Raw genomic sequence first — 22,759 nt, forward strand, 5'->3', positions numbered from 1 at the left:
AACTCCCAGCATCCCCCGCAGCTTCCGGTCGGCAAGATGGTGGCGCGCAGAAGGAAGCGTGCGGTGCGGGAATCTGATTCGGGGGTTCCAACCCTGCCCGGCTACTCAGGTGAGGGAATGCGGGGCGCGAGGCCGGGGAGCGGCCATACTTCTCCACGAAGAGCCCGGGGGCTCGGCAGTGGCTCAGGACCCCGAGGAGCCGTCACACGCTTGGACGTGAGCCCCAGAAGGTTCTGAAGCCCCGGGCCCCCTTAGCCCACGCGGCGCCTGTTCTCGTCTGGCTTTACTTGGCTCGGGACGGACCTAGTTTGGCCAACGCTTTCCTTGATGAATGCACCTCCGTCTACACTTTTCCAGGGCGAACTTGTGTCTGTCTACATTCTCTCCCCTGAGATACACGCATCCACTTATCAGCCCCTCTTTGCAATTTCTGGTCCAGCCCGCTCAGCGCTCACCTCGCCTGTTATTATGTGTCCTCCTCACTGGTTCCCCTGCCTTCTGTTTTTCACTCAGCTGCCAGAATAACTCAGATCTTGCCTCACACGCCCATCCCCGACGAACTCTCTTCAGTGATTAAAGTTAGCATGTAAAACAAAATCCAGACATCACATCACTTCTGTCCTGGCTCTAGCTAACCTATAGCTCTGTCTGTTTCTCCGAGACAACAAGCTCTTTACACCCACAGAGTTTTTGTACTTACTGTGTCTTTTTCCTCTGAGTTCCTCAGACAGCTCTGCTGTGTTACAGGGCTTCGTGTCATTCTGGTCGAAGCTTTAATGTTACTTCCTCAAAGAGGTCGTCCTGATAGATGCCTGTCTGAAGGCCTCTGTCACCCATTACCCTGCACTACTTCACTCTGTGTGTTTCCTTCCTGTTTGGAATTTTATTTATTTTTGGCTGTGCTGGGTCTTGGTTGGTGCTCGGGCTTTTCTCTAGTTGCCAGGAGTGGGGCTGCTCTCTGGTTGCAGTGTGCTTCTCATTGCAGTGGTTTCTTTTGTGGAGCATTGGCTCTATCTAGGTAGGCATGCAGGCTTCAGCAGTTGCTGCTCCCGGGCTCTAGAGCACAGACTCAGTAGCTGTGGTTCACAGGCTTAGTTGCTCTGTGGCATGTGGGATCTTCCCGGATCCGGGATCCAACCTGTGTCTCCTGTATTGGCAGGTGTATTCTTTACCACTGAGCCTCCGGGGAAGCCCCTGGTGGAGGCTTTAATGTTAGTTCCTCAAAGAGGTGGTCCCAAAAGGCCTCTGCCACCCATCAGCCTGCTCTGCTTCACTCTGTGTGCTTCCTTCCTATTTGATACCAGCTTGTTACATGCTGACTTGTTCTGTCCTCCCACTTTACCACGTGAGCTTCCTGAGTGCAGGGCTTGCAGCTGGATCGTCTCCATGCTCTCTGTGTCCGGAGAGGTGGTGTCTGGAAGTTTGCATCTCTTGTGACAGGATTAAAGTTTATGGGAATGCCAGCGATTATCCAAATCATCACACAGCAGGGGGCTTAGAGACCGAGAGAGATGTTAAGGCACAAAGCAGGTAGCTCTAACCTGGCATGCAAGGCTCTCCCAAGGAAGTGAGGACCTGAAGAATGGGTGGAAGGATGAGGGCTGATGTTTCAGAGCAGCATGGTGAAGCCCTGGCTGATTGGAGGAACAGAGAGGAGGCATGTGGTGTGGAGAGGGGAAGATGGGGTGAAGAGAGGCTACACGGGGAACCGTGGTAAGGATTTGGGGTTTACCCCCAGAGCAGCAGAATTTGAACCTCTCTCCTTTCGCATCTCATTTACATTCTCTCTACTACCGACTGGAGCCCCTCCTGGGCAGATGGTGTTCGTCCAGCCGCGTAGCCTGCCCAAGCATCTTGCACAGGCCTTGCCTAGGAGAAGGGTTCAGTGAAGGATGGATGGGTGGATGGGCGGACCGACAGGCACACAGGACTAAAAAGGGACAGCCTGAACCTGACTCGTGTGTCGTCCCTCCCCGTCCCCATGTTCCTTCCAGCCATTCCGATCAAATTCTCTGAAAAGCAGCAATCCTCTCATTACCTCTATGTGAGAGAGCACAAAGTTCGAGAAGGTACCAAGTCTCCCTGGCCTCCGAAGCGGACCCTTTTTGTCCTCAACGTGCCCCCGTACTGCACAGAGGTAAACGGGTGTCTGGGAGGGAACCTGAGCCTGGGGCAGGGGCTCCTGCGGGCCCCTCACCTCCCCCCAGTCCTCAGTGATGAGAGGGAAGCAGCTAACTGAAGCCCTGGTGTCTGGAAGTCTGCATCTCTTGTGACAGGAAGTTGGCTTTTTAAAGGTGTCCTTTTTTAAATATAATTCTTTAGGGAGCCCATAACTTTTTATATGTTACCCAGAATTGTTTGAGTTACGTGTTTTTTCCGCCGATTATAAAATTGATATGTGTCCATTGCAGATAGTATTATAGTACAGCCGAAGTGTTCTGTTGCCTAAAGCAGTTGCTGCATAACTATGTCTGCCAAGCATAATTCCACCCGAAGACAGAGACACTTGAGACTGAAAGTGTTAGTCGTTCAGTCGTGTCCTGCTCTTTGCAGCCCCGTGGACAGTAGCCTGCCAGGCTCCTCTGTCCATGGAATTCTCCAGGCAAGAACACTGGAGTGGGTTGTCATGCCCTCCTCCAGGACAGACACTTGTTCTCACATTTTTTCTTGAGTATTGTGAAGGTTGTGCTAACTACTTGTGTGAAGTCTGACAACGTAAACATTCTTTTTTTTTTTAATTGATACGCATCCATAGTAAAAAAAATAAGAAAGTAGGAGAAGATAAAATTACCTCTGAGTCTACTATTCAGAGTTTTCCCAGGTGGCGCTAGTGTTAAAAAACCCATCTGCCAATGCAGGAGACAGAGGTTCAGTCCCTCCAGGAAGATCCCCTAGAAGAGGGCATGGCAACCCATTCTAGTATCCTAGCCTGGAGAATTCCATGGACAGAGGAGCCTGGTGGGCAACAGTCCATAGGGTTGCAAAAAGTTGAACATGACTAAAGTGACTTAGCACGCACGCACTACTATGCAGATATGTCTGTTATTTTTTTTCTTCATAAAAGTTACTAAATTTAGTATTTCTTTAATTTACAGAAGAGAAACTAAAGGAATGGCTGGATTTTTGATGATTTTTTTTTTTTTTTAGAAAAGAAATATTAATTTTTAAAAGATTCCTCTGCAGTTAAGGAGAAAAACAGTGAGAGGGGAGGATGTCGTTTTTAATGTGTCCTGAAGACTAGTGTATGAATAGAGAAGCCTAGCACTCACTACACTTCACAGATTGAGCAAATCTGTGTCATCAGTGCCCAGACTGAAAAACAGAGCATCACCCACACCCCAGAAATCCCGCTGCACCCCTTCCCCCTGCCAAGGATAACCACCAACCTGATTCCAATAGGGGAGATTTAATTCTTTCTAAATGGCTGATTCAGGTAGTAAAATTTCCCCACCTATTCTGAGAGACTTGGGTTCAATCCCTCGGTCAGGAAGATCCCCTGGAGGAGGGCATGGCAACCCACTCCAGTATTCTTGCCTGGAGAATCCCATGGACAGAGGAGCCTGGAGGGCTACAGAACATGGGGTCGCAAAGAGTCAGACACAACTGAAGTGACTTAGCACATATGCATTCTTGTAATAGTGGGAAAAAGAAAAGTTGAGAACCCACTTCTCCTTTGGAGATCCTTCAGAGACATTGACAGGGGAAGAGAGATCTTTCAGCCAGATGGCCTTTCAAAGGGAGCAGTCCCTTTCCGGAACAGACAGAGCATACCCTGGGCACATGCTTCCAGCAGGGTCAGGTCATAAAGCCAAAAAATTATACTTGAATTCCGTCTCCCCTCTGTATCCTCCTTCTGGAGTCCCTTTTTACCCACAGCTTTGAACACAAAGTCAAAAAAGGTGGCCCCCTTGGGCCGTGGGGGGCTGGGGTTGTGACCTCGGTGTTGAGGAGCTGGGTGGCGTGCCCAGGCTCTCTGTGCGCGCCCTGCAGGCTGGACTCCGGGCCTCTGGTGTGGCCGGCGGCTCACCCTGCGCTTCTCTCCGCCCTGGCAGGAGTGCCTGTTGCGCCTCCTCTCCCCGTGCGGGCCCGTCCAGTCAGTGGAGTTACAGGAGAAGCCGGAGCTTGCTGAGAGCCCAAAGGAGCCCCCGTCGAAGTTCTTTCACCCCAAACCAGTTCCTGTAAGCCTGCAGGACCGGGCGCGCCAGTGAGGGTGTGGGCGGGGCCGAGCGGTGTCCCCGGTGTGTGAGGGGAACGTGCATCGGGGGTGGCCGCAGCAATTAAGGTGTTCCCTGTGGTCAGGCCCGTCCTGACCTGTGTGGTCTAGGAGTCCTGTCAGCTGAGCGGCCTCCACCCGGATTTGCCACGTCCTAGAGCCTCCCTGTCCGGCTCTTTCCATCATCCTGGGAGTGGGGAAGCTCAGAGACATCTCTGCTCCCCGCCCGAGGGGCCTCCCCGAGCACCCCCGCCGCTGGCTTCCCCCCGCGGAAGTCGATTCTTAGGCTCGGTGGCCCTGGTCTCCGTTCTCTGCGTCCGGTGCCCACACCTCCTCCTGTTGAGGGGACTTTGCGGGCGCCCCCCCGCCCCATCTGTCCGTCCACTCCTGGCCCCGGGAGAGCACGCCCTCCCCTGAGTCCCTCCCACAAGGGAAACAGGGGCCCCCAGGGTCCACTGCTCCCCGGTGAAGACGTGGGATCAGGTCACTCTTAGCAGAAGTTGCGTAGCTAGGAGTGTGGGCACCCCACGCCTGGGTTAGAACAGCCCTTCTCCTCCTGGTTCCGCGACAGTCAGGCTGAGGGCGGGTGGGGGGCCCTGGGGTGAGTCCCCCTGGGGAAGGCTCCGGCTGCTGACCTCTCACCTCCTCCAGGGTTTCCAGGTGGCCTACGTGCTGTTCCAGAAGCCAGGCAGCGTGTCAGCCGCCTTGGCCCTGAAGGGCCCCCTGCTGGTCTCCACTGAGAGTCACCCTGTGAGGAGCGGCGTCCTCAGTCAGTACCGTGGGCCCCGGGCCGGGAGGGCAGCTTTGGGGGCCGCGTCTGCCCGTGTCACCTGGCCCTCAGGGTGGGCAGGGGTGAGGGCCCCCGCTCGCCGCCCCCGGATTCATCCTCAGGCGCGAACCCGGGCCCACGCATCAGCATCCCGGCGGCCTGGGCGGGGAGATCCCGGCCCGCTGCCAGGTCCTGGGGGGGCCCTAAGGGGCGGGCCTAGGAATCCCCGTCTCCCTCGCCCCCTTCTCCGTCAGAGTGGATCCGAGATTACACGGACTCGGTGCCGGACCCCGAGGCCCTGAGGGTCGAGGTGGACGCCTTCATGGAGACATACGACCGGAAGATAGCGGAGGTGGGGCTTCTGCACGGGCGGCGGCTGGCTGGGCCTCCCTGCTGGTAACATCCAGCCGGAAACGGTCCTCTCGTGAGAAATGGTCTCTGGCGGGCCGGGCGGTCAGGGCTGGAGGGGAGCAGCGTGAGGGCACGCGGTGCTGGGCGCGGAGGGAGCAGCCGAGGTGGCAGCGTGGTGCCAGGAGAGTGGAGAAGAGGTGGCGAGGGGCTCCTGGGGCCACAGGGTGGGTCCCAGGCGCCCGCCCGTCACGGGCCCTGTTCCCTGCAGGAGGAGGCCAAGGCCAAGGAGGAGGAAGGCGTCCCCGACGAGGAGGGCTGGGTGAAGGTGACCCGCCGGGGCCGCCGACCGGTGCTCCCGAGGACGGAGGCGGCCAGCCTGCGGGTGCTGGAGCGGGAGAGGCGGAAGCGCGCCCGCAAGGAGCTGCTCAACTTCTACGCTTGGCAGCACCGCGAGACCAAGATGGAGCGTAAGGCGCCCCAGGGCCCTGTCCTTCACCCCACTGCCTGCGTGCCTGGGCCGTGGTCTTGTGGCCGCTCTGCCAGCCCCGGCTGCGCGGAGCTTCCTGGTCTTTTAGGCTGGGAGAGGGGTCCTAGGGGTCTCCCAGCACCCCCAAAGCCTTCTTCCTTCACCTCGGGGTGTGTGTTGGAGGTGGAGGGGATAACAGAGGTGGTGTTCTTTTTTATTTGGTTTTGTTGGGTCTTAAATGCAGTGAGCAGGCTCTTAACCGTGGTGGGTGGGCCTCTCTAGTTGAGGTGCCTGGGCTCGGGTGGTTGTGGCATGAGGGCTTAGTGGCCCTGCTACGTGTGGGATCTGAGTCCCCAGCATTGCAAGGCAGATTCTTAATCCTTGGGCCACCAGGGAAGCCCCATTGACCTGGTAAAGTTTCTGTCTGAAACCTCAGGCATGCCATCTTCTCCACTTCAGCCTGCATCCTCTGACTGGGTTGCGGCCCAGTTCCATTTCCTGGCAGCATCTGCACCGTTGCCCAGCACAGAGGCAATGGGGGAGGCTGTGCTGAGCGCCCACCAGGGGAGTGGGGGCTGAGGGGAGGAGCTGCTGTCCTCTCCAGTGTGGGCTGCGGGGCATAGCTCCCGCCCGGCCTGCCGTCTCACCCCGGTCCTGTTTCCCTTCCTGACCTCTCGCCCCAGATATTGCACAGCTGCGCAAGAAGTTCGAGGAGGACAAGCAGAGAATTGAGCTGATGCGGGCCCAGCGGAAGTTCCGACCCTACTGAGCCTCTCCCGTCCCCACGGGGCCCGAGGAGCAGGGTGGTGACCAGGAGGCAGTGTGGCCAGTGAGGACCCGGGGTCCTGGAACACCTGTCTCAACGGCTGTGCCCAGGCCGAGGGGCCGCTGTGTGAAACCCCAGAGACCTGAGCCCACGGGGTGGGTGAAGGACAGAGTCACCCATCGGTTCCCGTGTGCTTCAGCTGTCCTAGGGCCCGGAGCGAGGACTTGGCCTCTGGAAGCCCCTGGCCCAGAGCTGGCTCCTTCCCTGTCCTGGGTCCTGTCCCTGCCTGGCTCCGGACTCTCCTCTCAGGGCTGACTGTCCCCTGTGTTCGCCCCTTCCTCCTGATGGAGAAGCCCCTGTGGGCAGTGAGACGGCCTCACAAGCAGAATACAAGAACGTTTTATTTTTCATGCAGCTGGGTGGCAAGAAAGCACTACAAAAGCCAGCTGGGCCTATCTCAGGCCTCACACATGCCCTCTGCGCAGTCACAAAACAGACACCATCCCTCCCCCCGGAAGTCACAGATGTTAAAGTCAGAATCTTAGATCCCTCCGCGGCCCCACCCCCAGCTCTGCCATAGCACTCGCTTCTGGCCGTGCTGGTCTTCGGGACCAGGGGCCCTGTCCCCAGCACGCTGGCCTGGGCTCAGAAGCTGGGAGCCCGGTGCTGAAGCAGGCGGCTGTAGCTCCAGGCCCAGGGCTACAGGGAGGCTGGGGTCCCCTCCTTGTTCTGTAAAAAGGAGCTGATGACACGAGCCACCTGCTGGGGTTGGTTCATGTGGATGTAGTGATTACCTGGGACTTCAAAGTACTGGAACCTCTGGGGAGGGAAGGGGACATGGGATGAGGTGACCCAGTGGAAGGCCGCCTCCCAGCAGTTCCGCGTGTCCACAGCTCTGCAGGCCCTAGTCAGTCAGGGGAGGGGACAGTCAGGCCTGGCTCGGAGCCAGTGGGAAGTGCCTTCCTGGGAGGGAAGTGCCCAGCCCTTGGGTTCTAGGCCATTCTGAGCTGAGGTTGTAGAGCTCGGCTAGGGAGGGGGCCACAGTCCAGGGGCTGCTCCTGGGTCTGGTCATCAGATAATATTCACTTGAAGAAGGAACAAGCAGCCTCTCCAACTGGCCCAGAAGAAAGGCCCACAGGGCAGGAAGAAAGACATTGAACATTGCCCGGCTAGCCACACAGGGTCTTCGCCTTTGTGATGACGCCCGGCCATCTGCTCAGGCCCTAGGGTCAGCTGTCTACTGGATGATGCTCCTGAAACGCCAGGTGCTCCCAGGAGCCCAGGCAAACATCAAAGTCATAGCACACGTCCCAGCCCTCCAGCTTGGAGTCTGGCACCCACTGGTGGGACTGGTCATCTGTTCCCATTTGAGACCCTAGGAAATTGTAGAACCACTCAGTTGGGCATGGCCCAGGAATACAGGAGGACAATAAAACCAGGGGATTCTGCCAATGAAAAGCCTGCTTTCTGTGCTGATTTATATGTGATTCCAGGGACCATAGTAGCAACATGAGGCCTGGTTGCTCCTGGGGTTACCTGTTAGACCTGGGGCCAGAGCAGGGGTCCCAGTGCAAGAAAAGAGATGGACAGGTGGAGCCCAGGGCAGCCTGGCAGCCCCTGCCGACCCCAGCTGCCCTGAGCCCTGGGCACCCACCTCTTTCAGGACAGACTTAAGTGAGCTGACCACGAACATTACGGTCTCCTTGTCGGCATCGTCCTCTCTTCTCAAGGCATAATATCCTTCGGTTGCTCTGGAAGATGAGAAGGAAGGTTCACCTGGGACCGCTCCCTGCATGCTCTGTCTCTGCCCTGGGCTCTGAGATTGGCCCAAGCCCAAGCATTCCTCTAACCTTCCCACCGCCGCCGGGCCCTTCGAGCCCAGGTTTAGTTCAGGGCTGTCATTTAGTCCCCACTGGCCCTCGCAGCTCAGCGGGACCTGCACAAGGTTAATCTCAGGATCTTCCCAGGGTTAGCCACTGAATGGTGGAGCCAGGATCTGAACGGGCTTCTGAGTGCATGCTTTCTCTTTTTTTTAACAGCTTTATTAATTCCACCCATTTAAAATGTACACTTCCATGGATTTTGGTACATTCAGAGGTGAGCAACCATCCCTACAGTCGATTTTAGATCCTATTTATCACCTCAACTGAGCCACAGGGGGTCCTGCAATGCAGGAGGTCCAGTTCCTGGGTGGGGAAGATCCCCTGGAGGAGGAAATGGCAGCCCACTCCAGTATTCTTGCCTGGGAGATCCCATGGACAGAGGAGCCTGGAGGGCTACAGTCCACGGGGTCACAGAGTTGGACGCGACTGAGCACATGATGGATGTGGACTTGCAAGTGAATGGAATCACACGGTACGCAGGCTCTCCTGACTGGCTTCTTTCAGCAAGTCTAATGTTTTCAAGGTTCCTGCCTGTTGTAGTGTCAGTGCGTCATTCCATCTCGTTGCGGCATCAGTCCATCATGTGGTTGGAGCCTATTTGCTTGGCGGTGAGCTGAGGGACATCGGAGTTGCCTCCCACGCTCGGTTCATTCTGTTCTGAAGGACACCGCTGTGAGCCACCAGCACTGGCTGTGGTGTGGGCAGATGCTGGGTCACATGGTGATTTCAAGGCTTGAAAAACTGCCAGACCTTCCCAAAGTGGCTGCACTGTTCTACAGTCGCACAGCAGCCTGGCAGGGTTCTAGTTTCTAGCTCCTCCAGGCCCTCAGCATAAAGTCTAGATGTCCCAGAGGGTGCGCAGCGTCCCTCCCTGGGGTTGGGATTTGCCCCCCATGAGTCCCTGCCTTCTGAACCCCTGTGCTCGGCAGACGAGTCCCCGGAAGTCACAGTTCCTGCCAGGTCCCAGGTCCAGGCTGAATGCAGTGGAGCAGGGGTGGCACCTGAGCCCCCGCGAAGGATGTTCAACGGGCTGTGGGTCCCGAAGGTGGCGGATGGCCTCTGAGGATGGCGGAGAGGGGACAGCAGATGGAGGCACAGGGCCGGCCTGGGGGTGCGCGGGGCCCGGTGTGGCTGGAGGGTTTGGGAGGATGGGGCCAGGCGGTACTGACTGCTGGTCCCTCTGCCACACCTGAGTGTGCCCCGCCCCCCAGACACAGATACCTGTGGAAAGGTGTGGTGCTGTCCCTGCCCACCCCCAGTGCCCTCCCCCGTGCCCGTCCCCTCGCCTGCCTTCCACGCACCAGCGACGGGGCGGGGGCGGGGGGGGGGGGGCGGCGCTGCCCAGGAAAGATGGCAGAGTGGTCTCATACCAGGAGACCTGGGCATTCCTGAAACTCGGGTCTGTCTGGGGAGCTTGGTTCCAACTTACTTGACGAGCAGGACGCGGGCCTGCAGATTTTTGATGTAGTGCATAAACAGCTCCCTGCTGACGAAATCGAGGCAGTGCTCTGCCTGCAGAGACAAAAAACCCCAGTGAATTCTCGCCACGAGGCCCCAGGCGCTGCTGTGAGTGGAAACCCAGCTCTCTTGGGAGCAGTAGACACCCACCTCGGGCACCCAACCAGGACCAAGCCCACTGCCTAGCCACATCACCACCTCAAGAGAGGCTTCACCTCCCTCAGACTGGAGACTTTAGTCCCCGTAATCGTTCTCCCTCCTCCTGGGCTCGTGGCTGCCTAGGCAGACGACATGTCCAGGCCCCCCTCTGCCAGGTGAGGCCATGCAACTACATGCAGAGAAGTGACCCGGGTGCTTCGGGCCAAGGTTTTAGGACGGAGGCGTGACACGGGAACCATACGTGGCTGCTGAGGGCTTGGCATGGGGCTTGTCCAGCCTGAGACATGCTGTCTCACTGGATTTTAAAGACTTAGTGTGAAAAAATAATGTCAAATATCTCGACTATTTTTTTATGTTGATTCCATGATGAAGTGACAACACCTTGGATACACTGAGTTAGAAGGTATTATGAAAGTTGACTTCACCTGTTTCTTTTCACTCTTTTTGTATGGCCACAAGACGGTGAGACTTTAACATGAGCTCACATCATACTTCTATTGGACTGCGCTGCTCTGGGCCGAGAGCCCTCTGAGGGAGGGCACTCAGGATTTCCTGTGTCCACAGCTCTCGGCACATGTGTGACAGGCACGGGGTTCAGTGAGTGTGTGCCGAGTGGGTTAATTCAAGAGCGCCCCCACATGGACTGACTGTTAATGTCCAGTTCCCCTACAGCATCTAGAGGAAGCTGCACGCACACACAGCCAAGAAAACTCATCTTTGTTCTGCTCTGACCCCTCCCAGCTATCTCCTTCTCCTCAGAGAAACAGAGGTCCCCCTGTCAACCACAAGGCCTGCTGGGTGAAGATTTACTGAGGATCCAGACATGCCACATGTTATCCCCTCCCCAGAGGATCCGAAAGGCAAAGCAACTGTGTCTCAGTCAGCAGCTGACCGGCTTCCCAGGTGGCTCAACGGTGAAGAATCCATCTGCCAAGGCAGGAGAGGTGGGTTCCATCCCTGGGTTGGAAAGATCCCCTGGGGAAGGAAATGGCAACCCACTCCAGTATCCATGCCTGGAAAATCCCATGGACGGAGGAGCCTAGCGGGCTATAGATAGTCCATGGGGTCACAAAAGAGTTGGACACGACTTAGCGACTAAACAACAACCGGTGAGACAGGAGATGGCGCCAGACTCAGCTCAGCATGGACTGCCCCCCACCCCTAGTCTTTTATTTCAGTCGGTTCAGTCACTCAGTCATGTCTGACACTTTATGACCCCATGGACTGCAGCACGCCAGACTTCTCTGTCCATCACCAACTCCCGGAGTTTACTCAAACTCATGTCCATTGAGTCAGTGATGCCATCCAAGCATCTCATCCTCTGACATCCCCTTCTCCTCCTGCCTTCAATCTTTTCCAGCATCAGGGTCTTTTCCAGTGAGTCAGTTCTTTGCATCAGGTGGCCAAAATATTGGAGCTTCAGCTTCAGCATCAGTCCTTCCAATGAATATTCAGGACTGATCTCCTTTAGGATGGACTGGTTGGATCTCCTTGCAGTCCAAGGGACTCTCAAGAGTCTTCTCCAACACCACAACTCAAAAGCATCAATTCTTTGGTGCTCAGTCTCTCAGCCTTGCTTTAATTTTGCTTCTCCCAGCAGGACTGGGACCCTGTGGCTTGATGGCCCAGGCAGGCCCTCAACAGAATTACAGGCAGGTCTCTGAGGCAGAGGCTGACGGATATCACCTCCATGCACGTCTCCAGATGTGAAAACAGAACACAGATCTGGGTTTGTGGAGCGCTTTCCTCAAAGGCAACCATATGAAGGCTCCAAAAAGCCTTTGAGGACAGCTGCTGGCCGCATCTTATCTCCTCCGTCTTTTTTCCTTTTCCTCTCCATCCCTCTCTGACCGTCTTTTCCCAGTCTGCTTTCATTCCCTGATCTCTCCTTTTCTTCTGTAAGTCAAGTGTGAGTTTCCCAGGTGGCTCTGCAGTAAAGAACCCACCTGCCAATGCAGGAGATTCAATGGGTTTGATCCCTGGTATGGGAAGATCACCCGGAGAAAGAAATTGCAGCCCACTCCAGTATTCTTGCCTGAAAAATCCCATGGACGGAGGAGCCTGATGGGCTATAGTCCATGGGGCTGCAAAAGAGTCAGACGACTTAGCAACTCAACAACAACAATAAATTCAAGTATAACTTATAATGAAGTGCACAGATCTGAGTGTTACCTCATCACGGCCTCTGACACACGGATACATGTGTCACGTAAGGATGTAACCATGACCCAGATGGAGGCTGGAACTGCTCAGCAACCAGCCGGCTCCCTCTGGGGGTCTTCTCCAAGGACACCACCTGCTCTGACCTCTAGCTCCCTAGATCAATTTTGCCGCTGTTCGAACTTCATATAGGAGGAGTCATAGTGTTCTTTTTGAGTTCGGGCTTCTTTTGGTCTGCATGTGTGTTTTTCACATTCCTGTATGAATGTGTGGCAGTTTATGCATTCTGTTGTTGATAGACATTTGGGTGATCTCCACTTTGGGGCTATTATGAATCAAGCTGCCGTGTCTTCTGGAGCACACACACGCAGTGCTGCCGGCTGTATATCTAGGATTGAGATTGCTGGGCAGAGAATTTGCATATATTTTCCTTCGGTAGTTACTGCCAGTTTTCCAAAATGGCTGCATCAACTTACACTTCCTCCCACAGTGTGGGACAGTTCTGGATTCTCCACATCCCCACCGAGACTTGGTATTTACTGTCACGACTTCGGTTTTAGCTGCTCTGGAGCGGGTGTGGAGGTCTCTCGCTGGGGCTTTGATTTGCGTTGCCCTAATAACTGATGGCGTCCAGCACCGTTCATGTGCTCACCGGCCATCTGGATGGCCTCTTTCAGAAAGGGCCTGTTCAGATCTTTCGCCAGTTTTTAAAAATGAGGTTGTCAGCCTCTAATCTTATCGATTTGGAGAAGTTCCTTACATATTCCAGACATGAGTCCCTCAGCAAACCTGTGTATTTATTTACTTATTTGGCTCTGTCATGTCTTAATTGTGGCACATGGGCTCTAGTTCCCTGACCAGGGATCGAACCTGGGCCCTCTGCATTGGGGGCGCAGAGTCTTAGCCACTGGACCACAAGGGAAGTCCCCTTTTTCATTAATATTCTGTTTTTTAAAAAAATATTTATTCGTATTTATTTATTTGACTGCACTGGGTCTTAGTTGCAGCATGTGGGATCTGGTTCCCTCACCAGGTATCGAACCCAGGGCCCCTGCATTGAGAGAACAAAGTCTTAGCCACCGGGGAAGTCCCTCTTTTTTTTTTTTTTTTACTATTCTATTTTGATGAATAAAAATTCTAAATTTTAATAAAGCTGTATCTATCAACATTTTCATTGATTCATGGTGTGTGTGTGTGTATTAGTCTACTTAAAACATATTTGTCTACCTCAAGGTCATGAAACCATTCCCTAATTTTTCTTCTAGAACATTACTGTTTCACCCTTCATATTTGATCTACGATCCATGGTGAATTAATTTTTTGTATATTGTGTGAGGCAGGGACCTGGGGTCATACTTTTCCATCTAGATAACCCACTGCCCGCCCCCCAGTGAACTGAGGTGGTGCCTTTATTATAAGCTGGGAGAGCCTCATTCATAACTTTCATAATTAAATTCCCAAAGTATTCTACAAATTCATCCCAATATAATTTTTAACAGAAGTCAATGATTCTAAACTTCATTCAAAAGTGAGAATATGCAAGAAAAAGCAAGAACATGTGTGAAAGAACAAGGAGAGTGGACTAGTTCTGGTATCAAAACATGTTAGAAAGAAACAGGAATCAGAACGTGTGACTTGATGCGGACAAAGAGATTGATGGGACATAAAAAGCAGGGACAGGCCCATCCTAGAATTTGTCTCTTTGGTGATTTAGTTTCTGCCCCAAGGGGAGTCTTCCCATCTGTGGGTGGCCCTCTCCCTTGGGCCCTGTGATGACCACACGGCTCCCCCTGCAGAACAGCTGTGGGCACAGTCCCCGAGGCTGGAAGGGCATTTCCAAACACCCTCAAAAACAAACTGACTTCCCTGTGGTCCAGCGGTTATGTATCCGCCTCGCAATGCGGGTGATGCAGGTTCGACCCTGGGTGGGGGAACTAAGACTCTAAGCAGAGCAACTCAGCCCACGCACCCCAACGGCTGAGCCCACAAGACACAGTGAGGACTCCTTGTGCTGCAACTAAGAACTGACGCAGCCAAATAAATAAACAAGTAAATAAATAGTCTAAAAAATAATAAACTGGCAAGAGTAGTACTACTGCAGAAACTGAAAAAAAAAAAAAAAAAACCCAAACTGCTCTGGGAAGCGGACAGCTGGGACAGCAGCCTGACTCAGCCCCAGGGGGGCCAGCCAGGAGACTCCCTGGAGGAAGACTTCTCCATCAGGGCCTCCAGGATCCTGCTGATTAGGATCGAGCCGTAAGCTCCACCTCCCCCGCCAAGGATGGGCACCCAGAAGACAAGCCACAGAGAGTGAGCCCTGTGCTGGGGACGGCCCTGGATAACTGGCGGTGGACCCACTGGTGTTCCTCTGGGGAAGAAATGAAAATGGATCCCTACCCCTCCACGGGCTTCCCTAGTGTCTCAGCAGTAAAGAGCCCACCTGCCAATGCAGGAGACCTGGGTTCAATCCCTGGGTTGGGAAGATCCTCTGGAGGAGGAAAGAGCAACCCACTCCAGTATTCTTGCCTGGGAAATCCCATGGACAGAGGAGCCCGGCAGGCTACAGTCCATGAGATCACGAAGAGTTGGACTCAACTGAGCAACTGAACAAACAAACAACCCCTCTTTGCTTGAGAACAAATTCCAGCTGGATCAAAACCAAAACTCGAACATTCCCATCCCCTTGGCTGATGCCCTGGTTCAGGCCTCGTGTCCACGCCTGGGCCTGGGTGACAGCTCTCAGCAGGCTCCATGGGGCCAGAATGTCCCTCCTCTAATGCTAGCGTCTCACAGTGGAGAGCATTTAACCCTCTTACACGGTCGCAGAAAGAGCCTCATCTGTGAGCGCCGGAAGCGACGGCACGGTGCCTGGTCACTCAGCACGTGACCTTAGCTAGTCTTCACAGCTACCCCAGGAAGGCATGCACAGGGGCTGGCACCTCCTGGCGGCTCACCAACTGGCTGCATGAATGACTAAATGAACGAATGCATTTTCTTTCCGCACACAAGACAGCTGAGGCTCAGGGAGGGTAAGTGCCTTGCCCAAGGTCACAGAGCCTCTCTGTGGCAGAGACGACTGAGTTTCTAGAGTACTCCTGTCACACACCAGGCTGCCTCCAGGCTGCCTGCGAGTTTCTGAGGCCTTTAGTTGGCTTGTTTTTTGGCCACACCCTGCAGCATGCAAAACTTCCCCAGCGAGGCATCAAACCTGAGCCCTCAAGTGCAGATTCATAACCACTGCACTGCCAGGGAAGTCCTCTAAGGCCTTTTGTTAACCAGTCCCTCTCTCGTCTCTTTCAGTCTTCAAACCCTCCAGCAGGAACGCCCCTCAGATGCCCAGAACTGACTCCAAGGCCTCACCTGTGTGGTCACAATTACCTGAGCATTCTTCTCTTCTCCACCCCGCTCCTGGGGCCGGGCATGGCCCACCTTCTCTAAGGGACTTCTGACCACACCCTCCCCCAGCTGTCGGCTGGCTTGCCCTAGAACTCCTATTGCCCTTCCAGTCATTCCAAATCCATCTAAGCATTTGTAACCATTTGGCAATATCCCATGCACAGAGGTGGGCTACAGTCCATGGGGTCCCAAAGCAGCAGACACAACTTTGTGACTAAACATGTAAACACCTAAACAATGGGGAAAAAAAGCCCTAGAACAAAAGTCTGTCTTTGTAGAATGTCTGTATTTGTCTGTATAGAGTGTCTTTCTACACAGACACTCATAAGAAAAGAGATGGAACTGCACATCTGCCCACGATGTGGCTGACAGCAGGCCTCGCCTTCACGGATGACTGGTATATCCATATTTGTTGTTGTTTAGCTGCTGAGTGGTGGTGACTTTTTTCAATCCCATGGACTGTAGCCCACCAAACTCCTCTGCCCACAGGATTTCCCGGGCAAAAATGCCATTCCCTTCTCCAGGGGATCTTCCCGACCCAGGGATCGAATCCGTGTCTCCCACATTGGCAGGGGATTCTTTACTGCTGAGCCACCAGGGAGGCCCATGTCCATGTTACTCAGACACAAAAGGAATGGAATTCCAACACATGCTATAACACGAGGGAACCTTGAAAACATTTATCTACGTGAAAGAAGCCGGACACAAAAAGTCACACATTGTGTGATCCCACTTATATGAGGCGCCTGGAGGAGTCAACTGGGAGACAGAAAACAGTCTGGCAGTTTCCAGGGGCTGAAAGAGGAGGACGGGGGAGGTGGTGTTTAGCGGGTGCGGAGGTTTCATTGGGGATGATGAACAATTTTGGGGTGGTAACAACTGCACAACATCGTGAATGCATTTAATGCCACAAATGGTTTGAAAATGGTTATTTATCATGCTATACATATATATCTCTTATTACCATAAAAAAGGAAAGAGGTTGACAGGCACTGTGAAAGGTCGAGAAGACAGCAGCACTCACCCAAGTGATCCTCCTATCTCTGTTCAGCCACACACCTGGAAGGAAGCAGAGAGACGTGGACTCAGCACCGCCAGTTGCAAGTGGAGGGGGGTGGAGACACAGCTCGGTTCTCCAGGGACCCTGGGTCCTTGCAGCCAGGGCTCATCGCTTCAGTCTGGGCCCGCAGGGACCACCCTGAGCATCCTCTCGGGCTTCCTCAGAGCAGAGCTTGCCCATAGCTACCCTGCCATGGACTGGAGTGGCCCAGGCAGGTGCCTCCGGGCCATCCTGGAGGGAGCACAGAGTGATGGTGGTGGTGGGAACAACTACCCACCTGGCATCACAATCTCATCTCTGGGAGCCCTGAAATGTTCACTGGGATCTTTATGTTCCAGGAAGTACCAAAAAGCTAAGAAGAACATCATCACTTGTTGGAGAGAAATTGAGCCAAAAAAGAAAGGTTGTGTGTCCGGGGAGGCCTGGGTGGTCCCAGCTCCACCTAGGTTCTCTGCCACGGTCCCTACGGGGGCCACCTATCCCGTGTGGCTCAGACGGCAAAGAATCTGTCTGCAGTGCGGAAGGCCCGGGTTCGATCCCTGGGTGGGGAAGAGTCCCCAGAGAAGGAAATGGCAACCCACTCCATTATTCTTGCCTGGAGAATCCCATGGATGGAGGAGCCTGATGGGCTACAGTCCACGGGGTCGCAGAGTCTGACACGACTGAGCAACTAAGCACAGCACAGCACAGCGACATATGACCCAGCAATTCCCTCCTGGGCAGTGTCCCCTCAAGAAAGGGCTGCAGGAGTCAGGATGGCAGCCGCCATCAGCTCATGTAGCCGAACACTGCCAGCTATTCCGTCACCAGTGCCCATGTCCCTGGCCTAGGAGACTCTCCAAGACCAGTAGGAATTAAATCAACAGCTGGAAAGAAAGAAGTGGAAGAACCCGAAAAGAGAAAGACAATTGCTGAAGAAAAGCACGAGGGATGCGTTCAGAAAAAGAACCCATTTTTTACAGTGGGGATTCTTATCCAGAACCAGCCTTTTATAACCCAATTCCATGGAAACCAATTCCTATGCCCCCTCCTAAAGAAGTGAAGGATCTCTCAGGAAAGAAGGCTAAGAGGCCGTGATGATCCGGCCACACGGGTCATCCTCTCTGGTAGGGCATAAAGCTAGAAGCAATCTTTGCCTTGGAACTCTGTGCAGAATACAAAGATAATAGATGTGGGAAATTACATGGTTTCACCTGGAACTATTTAATTTTAAAATCAGAATTTTTTTTTTTTTTTTTTTTTTTACTGCTCAGTTATTAGTAGGGCAACATTTTGATGGCTCATTGATAAGTTCAAGTTTTTGCATTTGTATACTGAGTCTTTAGAGTTAATTGAGGACTCTAAAAATGAAAACATTTTCATTTGTATAAATGCTTCAAGGTTCATCTTGGCATGTTGTTCGGCAAGATAAGTGACTGAATATCTAACAAGCTTATATTAAAACTACCCTCTAATACCAATAAAACCAACAGTTTTCCCTGCATTCATACTTAAAAAAAAAAAGAAAGAGCTGCAGGGTGTCAGGGAGGGTACAGAATCTCAGAGCCTGGAGGCAGCCTGATCTGAGTAGTGTAGGACCTGAGTAGGGGAGAGAATGCGTGACATGGGTCACCCCACAGACGTGCTGCCTGAGAGAAGCAAGCCTGTTCCCTCCTTCGCACGCGCCTTTGCACAAACACCACGCTCCCAGCCAGGCCTCCGGGACCTTCCTCCACACCCGACCTCCCTGCACAGATGACTTCTTTCTCTCCATTCTCCCCAGAAATTTCTAATGCCTTCTGTCATCTACCCTCTGTGCTTCTTTCCTCTACTAGGTCACAGCTTCCACGAGGACATGGAGATTTGGTCTCTTTTTTGTCCACAGCTGATTTTTTAAAAGTCTTTTTGCCTGCGCTGGGTCTTCGTTGCTGCACTTGACTTTCTCTGGTTGCGGGGGCTGCTCCCGCTGTGGTGTGGGCTTCTCACTGCCGTGGCTTCTCTTGATGGGGAGCACGGGCACACGGGCTCAGCTGCCCCTCGCCAAGTGGAGTCTACCAGGATCAGGGATGGAACCCATGTCTCCTGATGGGCAGGCGGATTCTTAACCACTGGCCCACCAAGGCAGTCCCATAGCTAATTGTTGGTAGGGGTTCTTAGGCATTCGTGACTCAAAATACTTAGAAGGAGCATGTAATTGGAAGACTCTCTGGTCACTGCGCTACTAGATCACTGCTGTCTGATGCAACCACGGCCAAGGCCTCTGGGCCGCCTTCGTCTCCGGCCACGACCTCCCTGCACAGATGACTGGCTCCGCTGTGTGTGCAGGACTAGAGCTGACCCCTGGGTCTCCTGGCCTCCAGGCTCACTGCTCTCCTCCCTCCTCCAAGCCTGAGCTTCTGCTGCTCAGAGGATGTGAAAAGACTTAAAAGGGGGGGTTTATCTTGGGGGTGGGGTGACCCCCAAGGTACTGAGGACCCCACAGTGCTGTTTTCTCTGCCCTGAGGCCCTGCCCCGCCCTGAGGCCGTCCTCCGTCTCTTCCAAGCCTCGCCTCCAGCTGACACCCACCCCGCCTGGACACTCCCGCACCTGTCTGCTTTTCTGCTTGCCTCTCCTGTGACAGTGACCTTTGTGAGGGCAGGAACGGTGTTTCTCAGACTGGTGGGCCACAGCAGATGTCACTTAAATAAGAAGTCCAAGCACCAGGTCCAAAAGCAAGTGGCCCTGGTGCTCCTGGTCATGAAAGAGACTGGTGTGTGGTGTTTTCTCAGTTAGATTCCAATCCCACAGTCACCACGTGCCAGCAGCCATGAGCAGGGCTTTGGGCCAATTCACCTCATTTAATTCCCTCAACAACCACACAAAGGCAGACGCCAGCATCTGTTTTACTGGGAAGGAACCAGGGAGGGTTGAGGTTGAGGTCGGCCTGGCGGCTGGGACCCCTCAGGCTGGCCCAGCCCCTGACTTGTGAGGGACGCCTCCTCCAAGGGTTTAGAAATCCCCGGAAAGTTGCATGAAATGTACATTTTATAAGAAAATAGTTTTGAAGGCAGGGGATGTTATGAGAACCCTAGACTCCCCCCTTTCTTGCAACAGCCGATAGTTCGAGACTGTGCCATGGTGATATAATACAACATATTTTTGAGTCCTGCTCTTTGGCTCCTGGCCAGAGCTCCTAAAAACTGTCCCTTCCTAAAGCGGTGGAAATGCTAGGGGCATCTTTTGTCCTAACAGTTGGTCTCTGACACAGAACTCCTAAATTCCTTGGGATTTCCTGGGCAGTAGGAATGTCTTTTGTTCAAATGGGGTGATCCTGGGTGGTTCTTGGATGGCTTTAGGATGGAGGCTGGTCACCAGGAAGATCGAGCCATGATTAGGAGCTTGGAACTTTCAGCTCCACCCTGGTCCTTTGGGGAAAAGAGAGGGACTAGAGGCTGAATTGGGAGAAGGAAACGGCAACCCACTCCAGTATTCTTGTCTAGAGAATTCCACGGACAGAAGAGCCTGGTGGGCTGCTGTCCCTGGGGTCACACAGAGTTGGACACAACTGAAGCGACTTAACATGCCTGCATGCATTGGAGAAGGAAATGGCAACCTACTCCAGTGTTCTTGCTGGGAGAATCCCAGGGACAGGGGAGCCTGGTGGGCTGCCATCTATGGGGTCGCACAGAGTCGGACACGACTGAAGCAACTTAGCAGCAGCAGCAGCGTGCCTATTGGGTAAAGCCCATAGAAATCTCTGCATTTGGAGAGCTTGCGGGAGGTGTTGGGAAGGTGGCACACCACTCCCTTTCTCTGCTGGGACCTGCCAAGCTCATGGACTCAAACACCCACAGGAGCTGGGCAGAGCGGGCGCTGCACCCACCGGCACATGGAGGGGTCTCCGTCCACCTGCTGTTGCCTGTGGGGAAGGTGTCGCCAGCTCTTTGCGTTTTTCAAAAGAAAACCTCCCTGATGGTCCAGCGGCTAACACTCTGTGCTTCCAACCCCGGGGGGCCCAGGTTTGATCCTCGGTTGGGAAACTACATCCCACACTCCACAGCTAAGAGTTCACAGGCCACAACCGAGACTGGCACAGCCAAACAAACGAACAAAAAGAAAGTGGAACTCTCCATTTTCACACAGTCTTTCTATTCTAAATACAAGCCATCTATTCAAAATTCCCCTCAGGTCAATTTTTGTGTTTCAAGTGCACAAGTCAAAACAAATCAGGCTTGCAGCCCCAGGGCAGCCCAGCTCGTGACCGAGTCAGAGCTGCAGCGGCCGGGTGCTGACATGGGACTGTCCGTGGTCACGAAAACCACCCGGATCAGGACTCTCCCCACCTCACGCCAACAACTGAGCTTGTTTCTAGACAGCCTGGGCCAGGGCTGTGACAGGAACACGGATAAGAGGCAGATAAAATCGGAGCTGACCTCCCTCCTCGCCCTGCTTGCTGCCTCCTGCTTTTCCCAGAAGCCCAATCAAGCTCCTGCCTCAAGCCTTTCCTGGAGGTTTCCCTGCATCCCTGAAGGGTTCAGAGGTCACCTTCTCCACGAGGTAAACCCAGGCCCTTCTATTGAAGAGAGCAAAGGACAAGCTCGGCCCCAACTCTGGCCTCCCTTACTCGATGTTTTTTTATTTTTTTCTAGAGCGCTCTCATCTCAGACTCTGGGAAGACTTGGGGAGAAAGACGGCGCCACACATGGGCCAAGGAATGCCTGAGGCCACCAGAAGCCAGAAGAGAGGCTCGGACGGCCTGTCACAGCCCTGCCAACACTCTGATCTTGACTTCTGGCCTCACACTGTGAGAATAAATGTCTGCTGTGTAGGCTGCCCCGTGTGTGTGGCTTTGTATTGGCAGCCCTAGGAAAGAAACACACATCCTGGGGGGTTGGGTTGGATGATGGGGGTGTGGCCTGCTCCAGAATGCAGTGGGGGGCTGTCAGGGGGTCGGGACTCAGGAGGAGCCTGGAACATCAGTTCCCCGGGGTCACCCTGTCTGATTGGGTCTGGGAGGCTGCTTGGTCTGCTTTGGGGTTAACCCCGGGCCTCAAAGGGCCCCAGTAGCACAGAGGGGCTTGTCCCGACACAGCCATCCAGCCGCCTGCTCACTGCCCAGGACGCCTCTCTCCTCTGCTCTCACCCCGTGACACCTGGCTCAGCGTCCGCTCACCGTCTCACATGACCCCGGGCTGCCCTAATCGGCTTCCCCAGCCTCTGTCAGGCACCCGCCAGGCACCCTGTCTTATTCCAGATTAGCCCACTTCTGCCTCGGGGCCCCTCCAGTCTGCCATCAGGGGAGCCGGAGCCCATAGGCCTCTGCACTCCACCTCCCTTCTCCATTATGGATTTGCAGGGAGGGGCAGATATGGCGACTAAGACAAGAACAGGTTGCCAAACCACTCAGGGATATTCCCCTTGACCTAATGGTGGGTTGGCAACTTCTGAGAAAAACTACAGCACAGCAGGCACTTCCCTGGTGGTCTGGTGGTTAAGGCACCGCACTTCCACTGCAGGGGGCCCAGGTTCTATTCCTGGTTGGCGAGCTAAGACCCCACATACCTCACCAAGTGGCCAAAAAGAAAAAAAAAATTACAGCGCAGCAGACCTTTGGCTTCTCTTGAGCAGCTAGAAATTCTGGCCACCCAAGTCCCCACATGATGACCACTGGGGGCTGCCCTGCTGTCTCCATTCAAGGTCCCTATCACTTCCCAAGGCCCCACCTCCAGCAGCTGGGGTAATTCCACAACTCCTTGAGGCACCCCACCCCGGCCCCGCCCCACCCGAGGACACTTGGACTTTGGACTCTAGCCTCATTTAGTTCTTCATAAACTGAAGTCACCTGGGAAGGTCTAGGAGTCTGACAGCAGGAAGAGCTTGCCCACGCTCTCTGAGCTCCTCAGGGAGTCATTGCCAGCGAGGGCACTTGTGGATGGGGCCCCCTGGGGTTGTTCCAGCCAGGTGTCGTCTCTGGCTCGCCACCCTCGGGGCTGGGCACAGAGCAGACTCTGGGTGAAGGTTTCCTGATTGAATATATTGGGAAATAACATGCAGAAAACACAGGCCTGATGCTGCCCTGAAACCAAGGTGCCACCAACTCAACTTCTCCATTCTGAAAA

General features: G+C 54.2%; 2 protein-coding genes, 1 long non-coding RNA gene and 1 other non-coding gene across 7 annotated transcripts in view; 2 read left to right on the forward strand and 2 right to left on the reverse strand.

The window, feature by feature from the left end:
- On the forward strand, window positions 1-8,023 carry RRP7A (ribosomal RNA processing 7 homolog A). Its single transcript, XM_027540613.1, has 7 exons — window positions 1-109; window positions 1,995-2,137; window positions 4,053-4,178; window positions 4,865-4,982; window positions 5,237-5,334; window positions 5,602-5,800; window positions 6,483-8,023. The coding sequence occupies exons 1-7, from the start codon at window positions 37-39 to the stop codon at window positions 6,566-6,568; spliced, it is 843 nt and encodes a 280-aa protein (XP_027396414.1). The 5' UTR covers window positions 1-36; the 3' UTR covers window positions 6,569-8,023.
- The window catches only part of SERHL2 (serine hydrolase like 2), a 21,080-nt gene continuing 5,269 nt past the window's right edge, over window positions 6,949-22,759 (reverse strand). For 3 of the 4 annotated variants that reach the window (XM_027540611.1, XM_027540609.1, XM_027540608.1), the window contains 4 exons: window positions 16,646-16,680; window positions 9,878-9,960; window positions 8,220-8,316; window positions 6,949-7,384 (listed from right to left, as the gene is read on the reverse strand). In XM_027540611.1, coding sequence (XP_027396412.1) covers window positions 7,265-7,384; window positions 8,220-8,316; window positions 9,878-9,960; window positions 16,646-16,680 — 335 coding nt within the window. In that variant the 3' untranslated portion in view covers window positions 6,949-7,264. The other variant, XM_027540612.1, reaches the window with a different exon arrangement.
- TRNAG-CCC lies at window positions 13,075-13,147 on the reverse strand. The gene has a single exon. It is a non-coding gene; the product is annotated as a tRNA-Gly (tRNA).
- Window positions 20,342-21,468, forward strand: LOC113892149. Its single transcript, XR_003510977.1, has 2 exons — window positions 20,342-21,197; window positions 21,290-21,468. It is a non-coding gene; the product is annotated as an uncharacterized LOC113892149 (long non-coding RNA).

The sequence above is a fragment of the Bos indicus x Bos taurus genome, chromosome 5 (assembly GCF_003369695.1).
Source record: "Bos indicus x Bos taurus breed Angus x Brahman F1 hybrid chromosome 5, Bos_hybrid_MaternalHap_v2.0, whole genome shotgun sequence".
In the NCBI taxonomy this organism is placed as follows: Eukaryota; Metazoa; Chordata; class Mammalia; order Artiodactyla; family Bovidae; genus Bos; species Bos indicus x Bos taurus.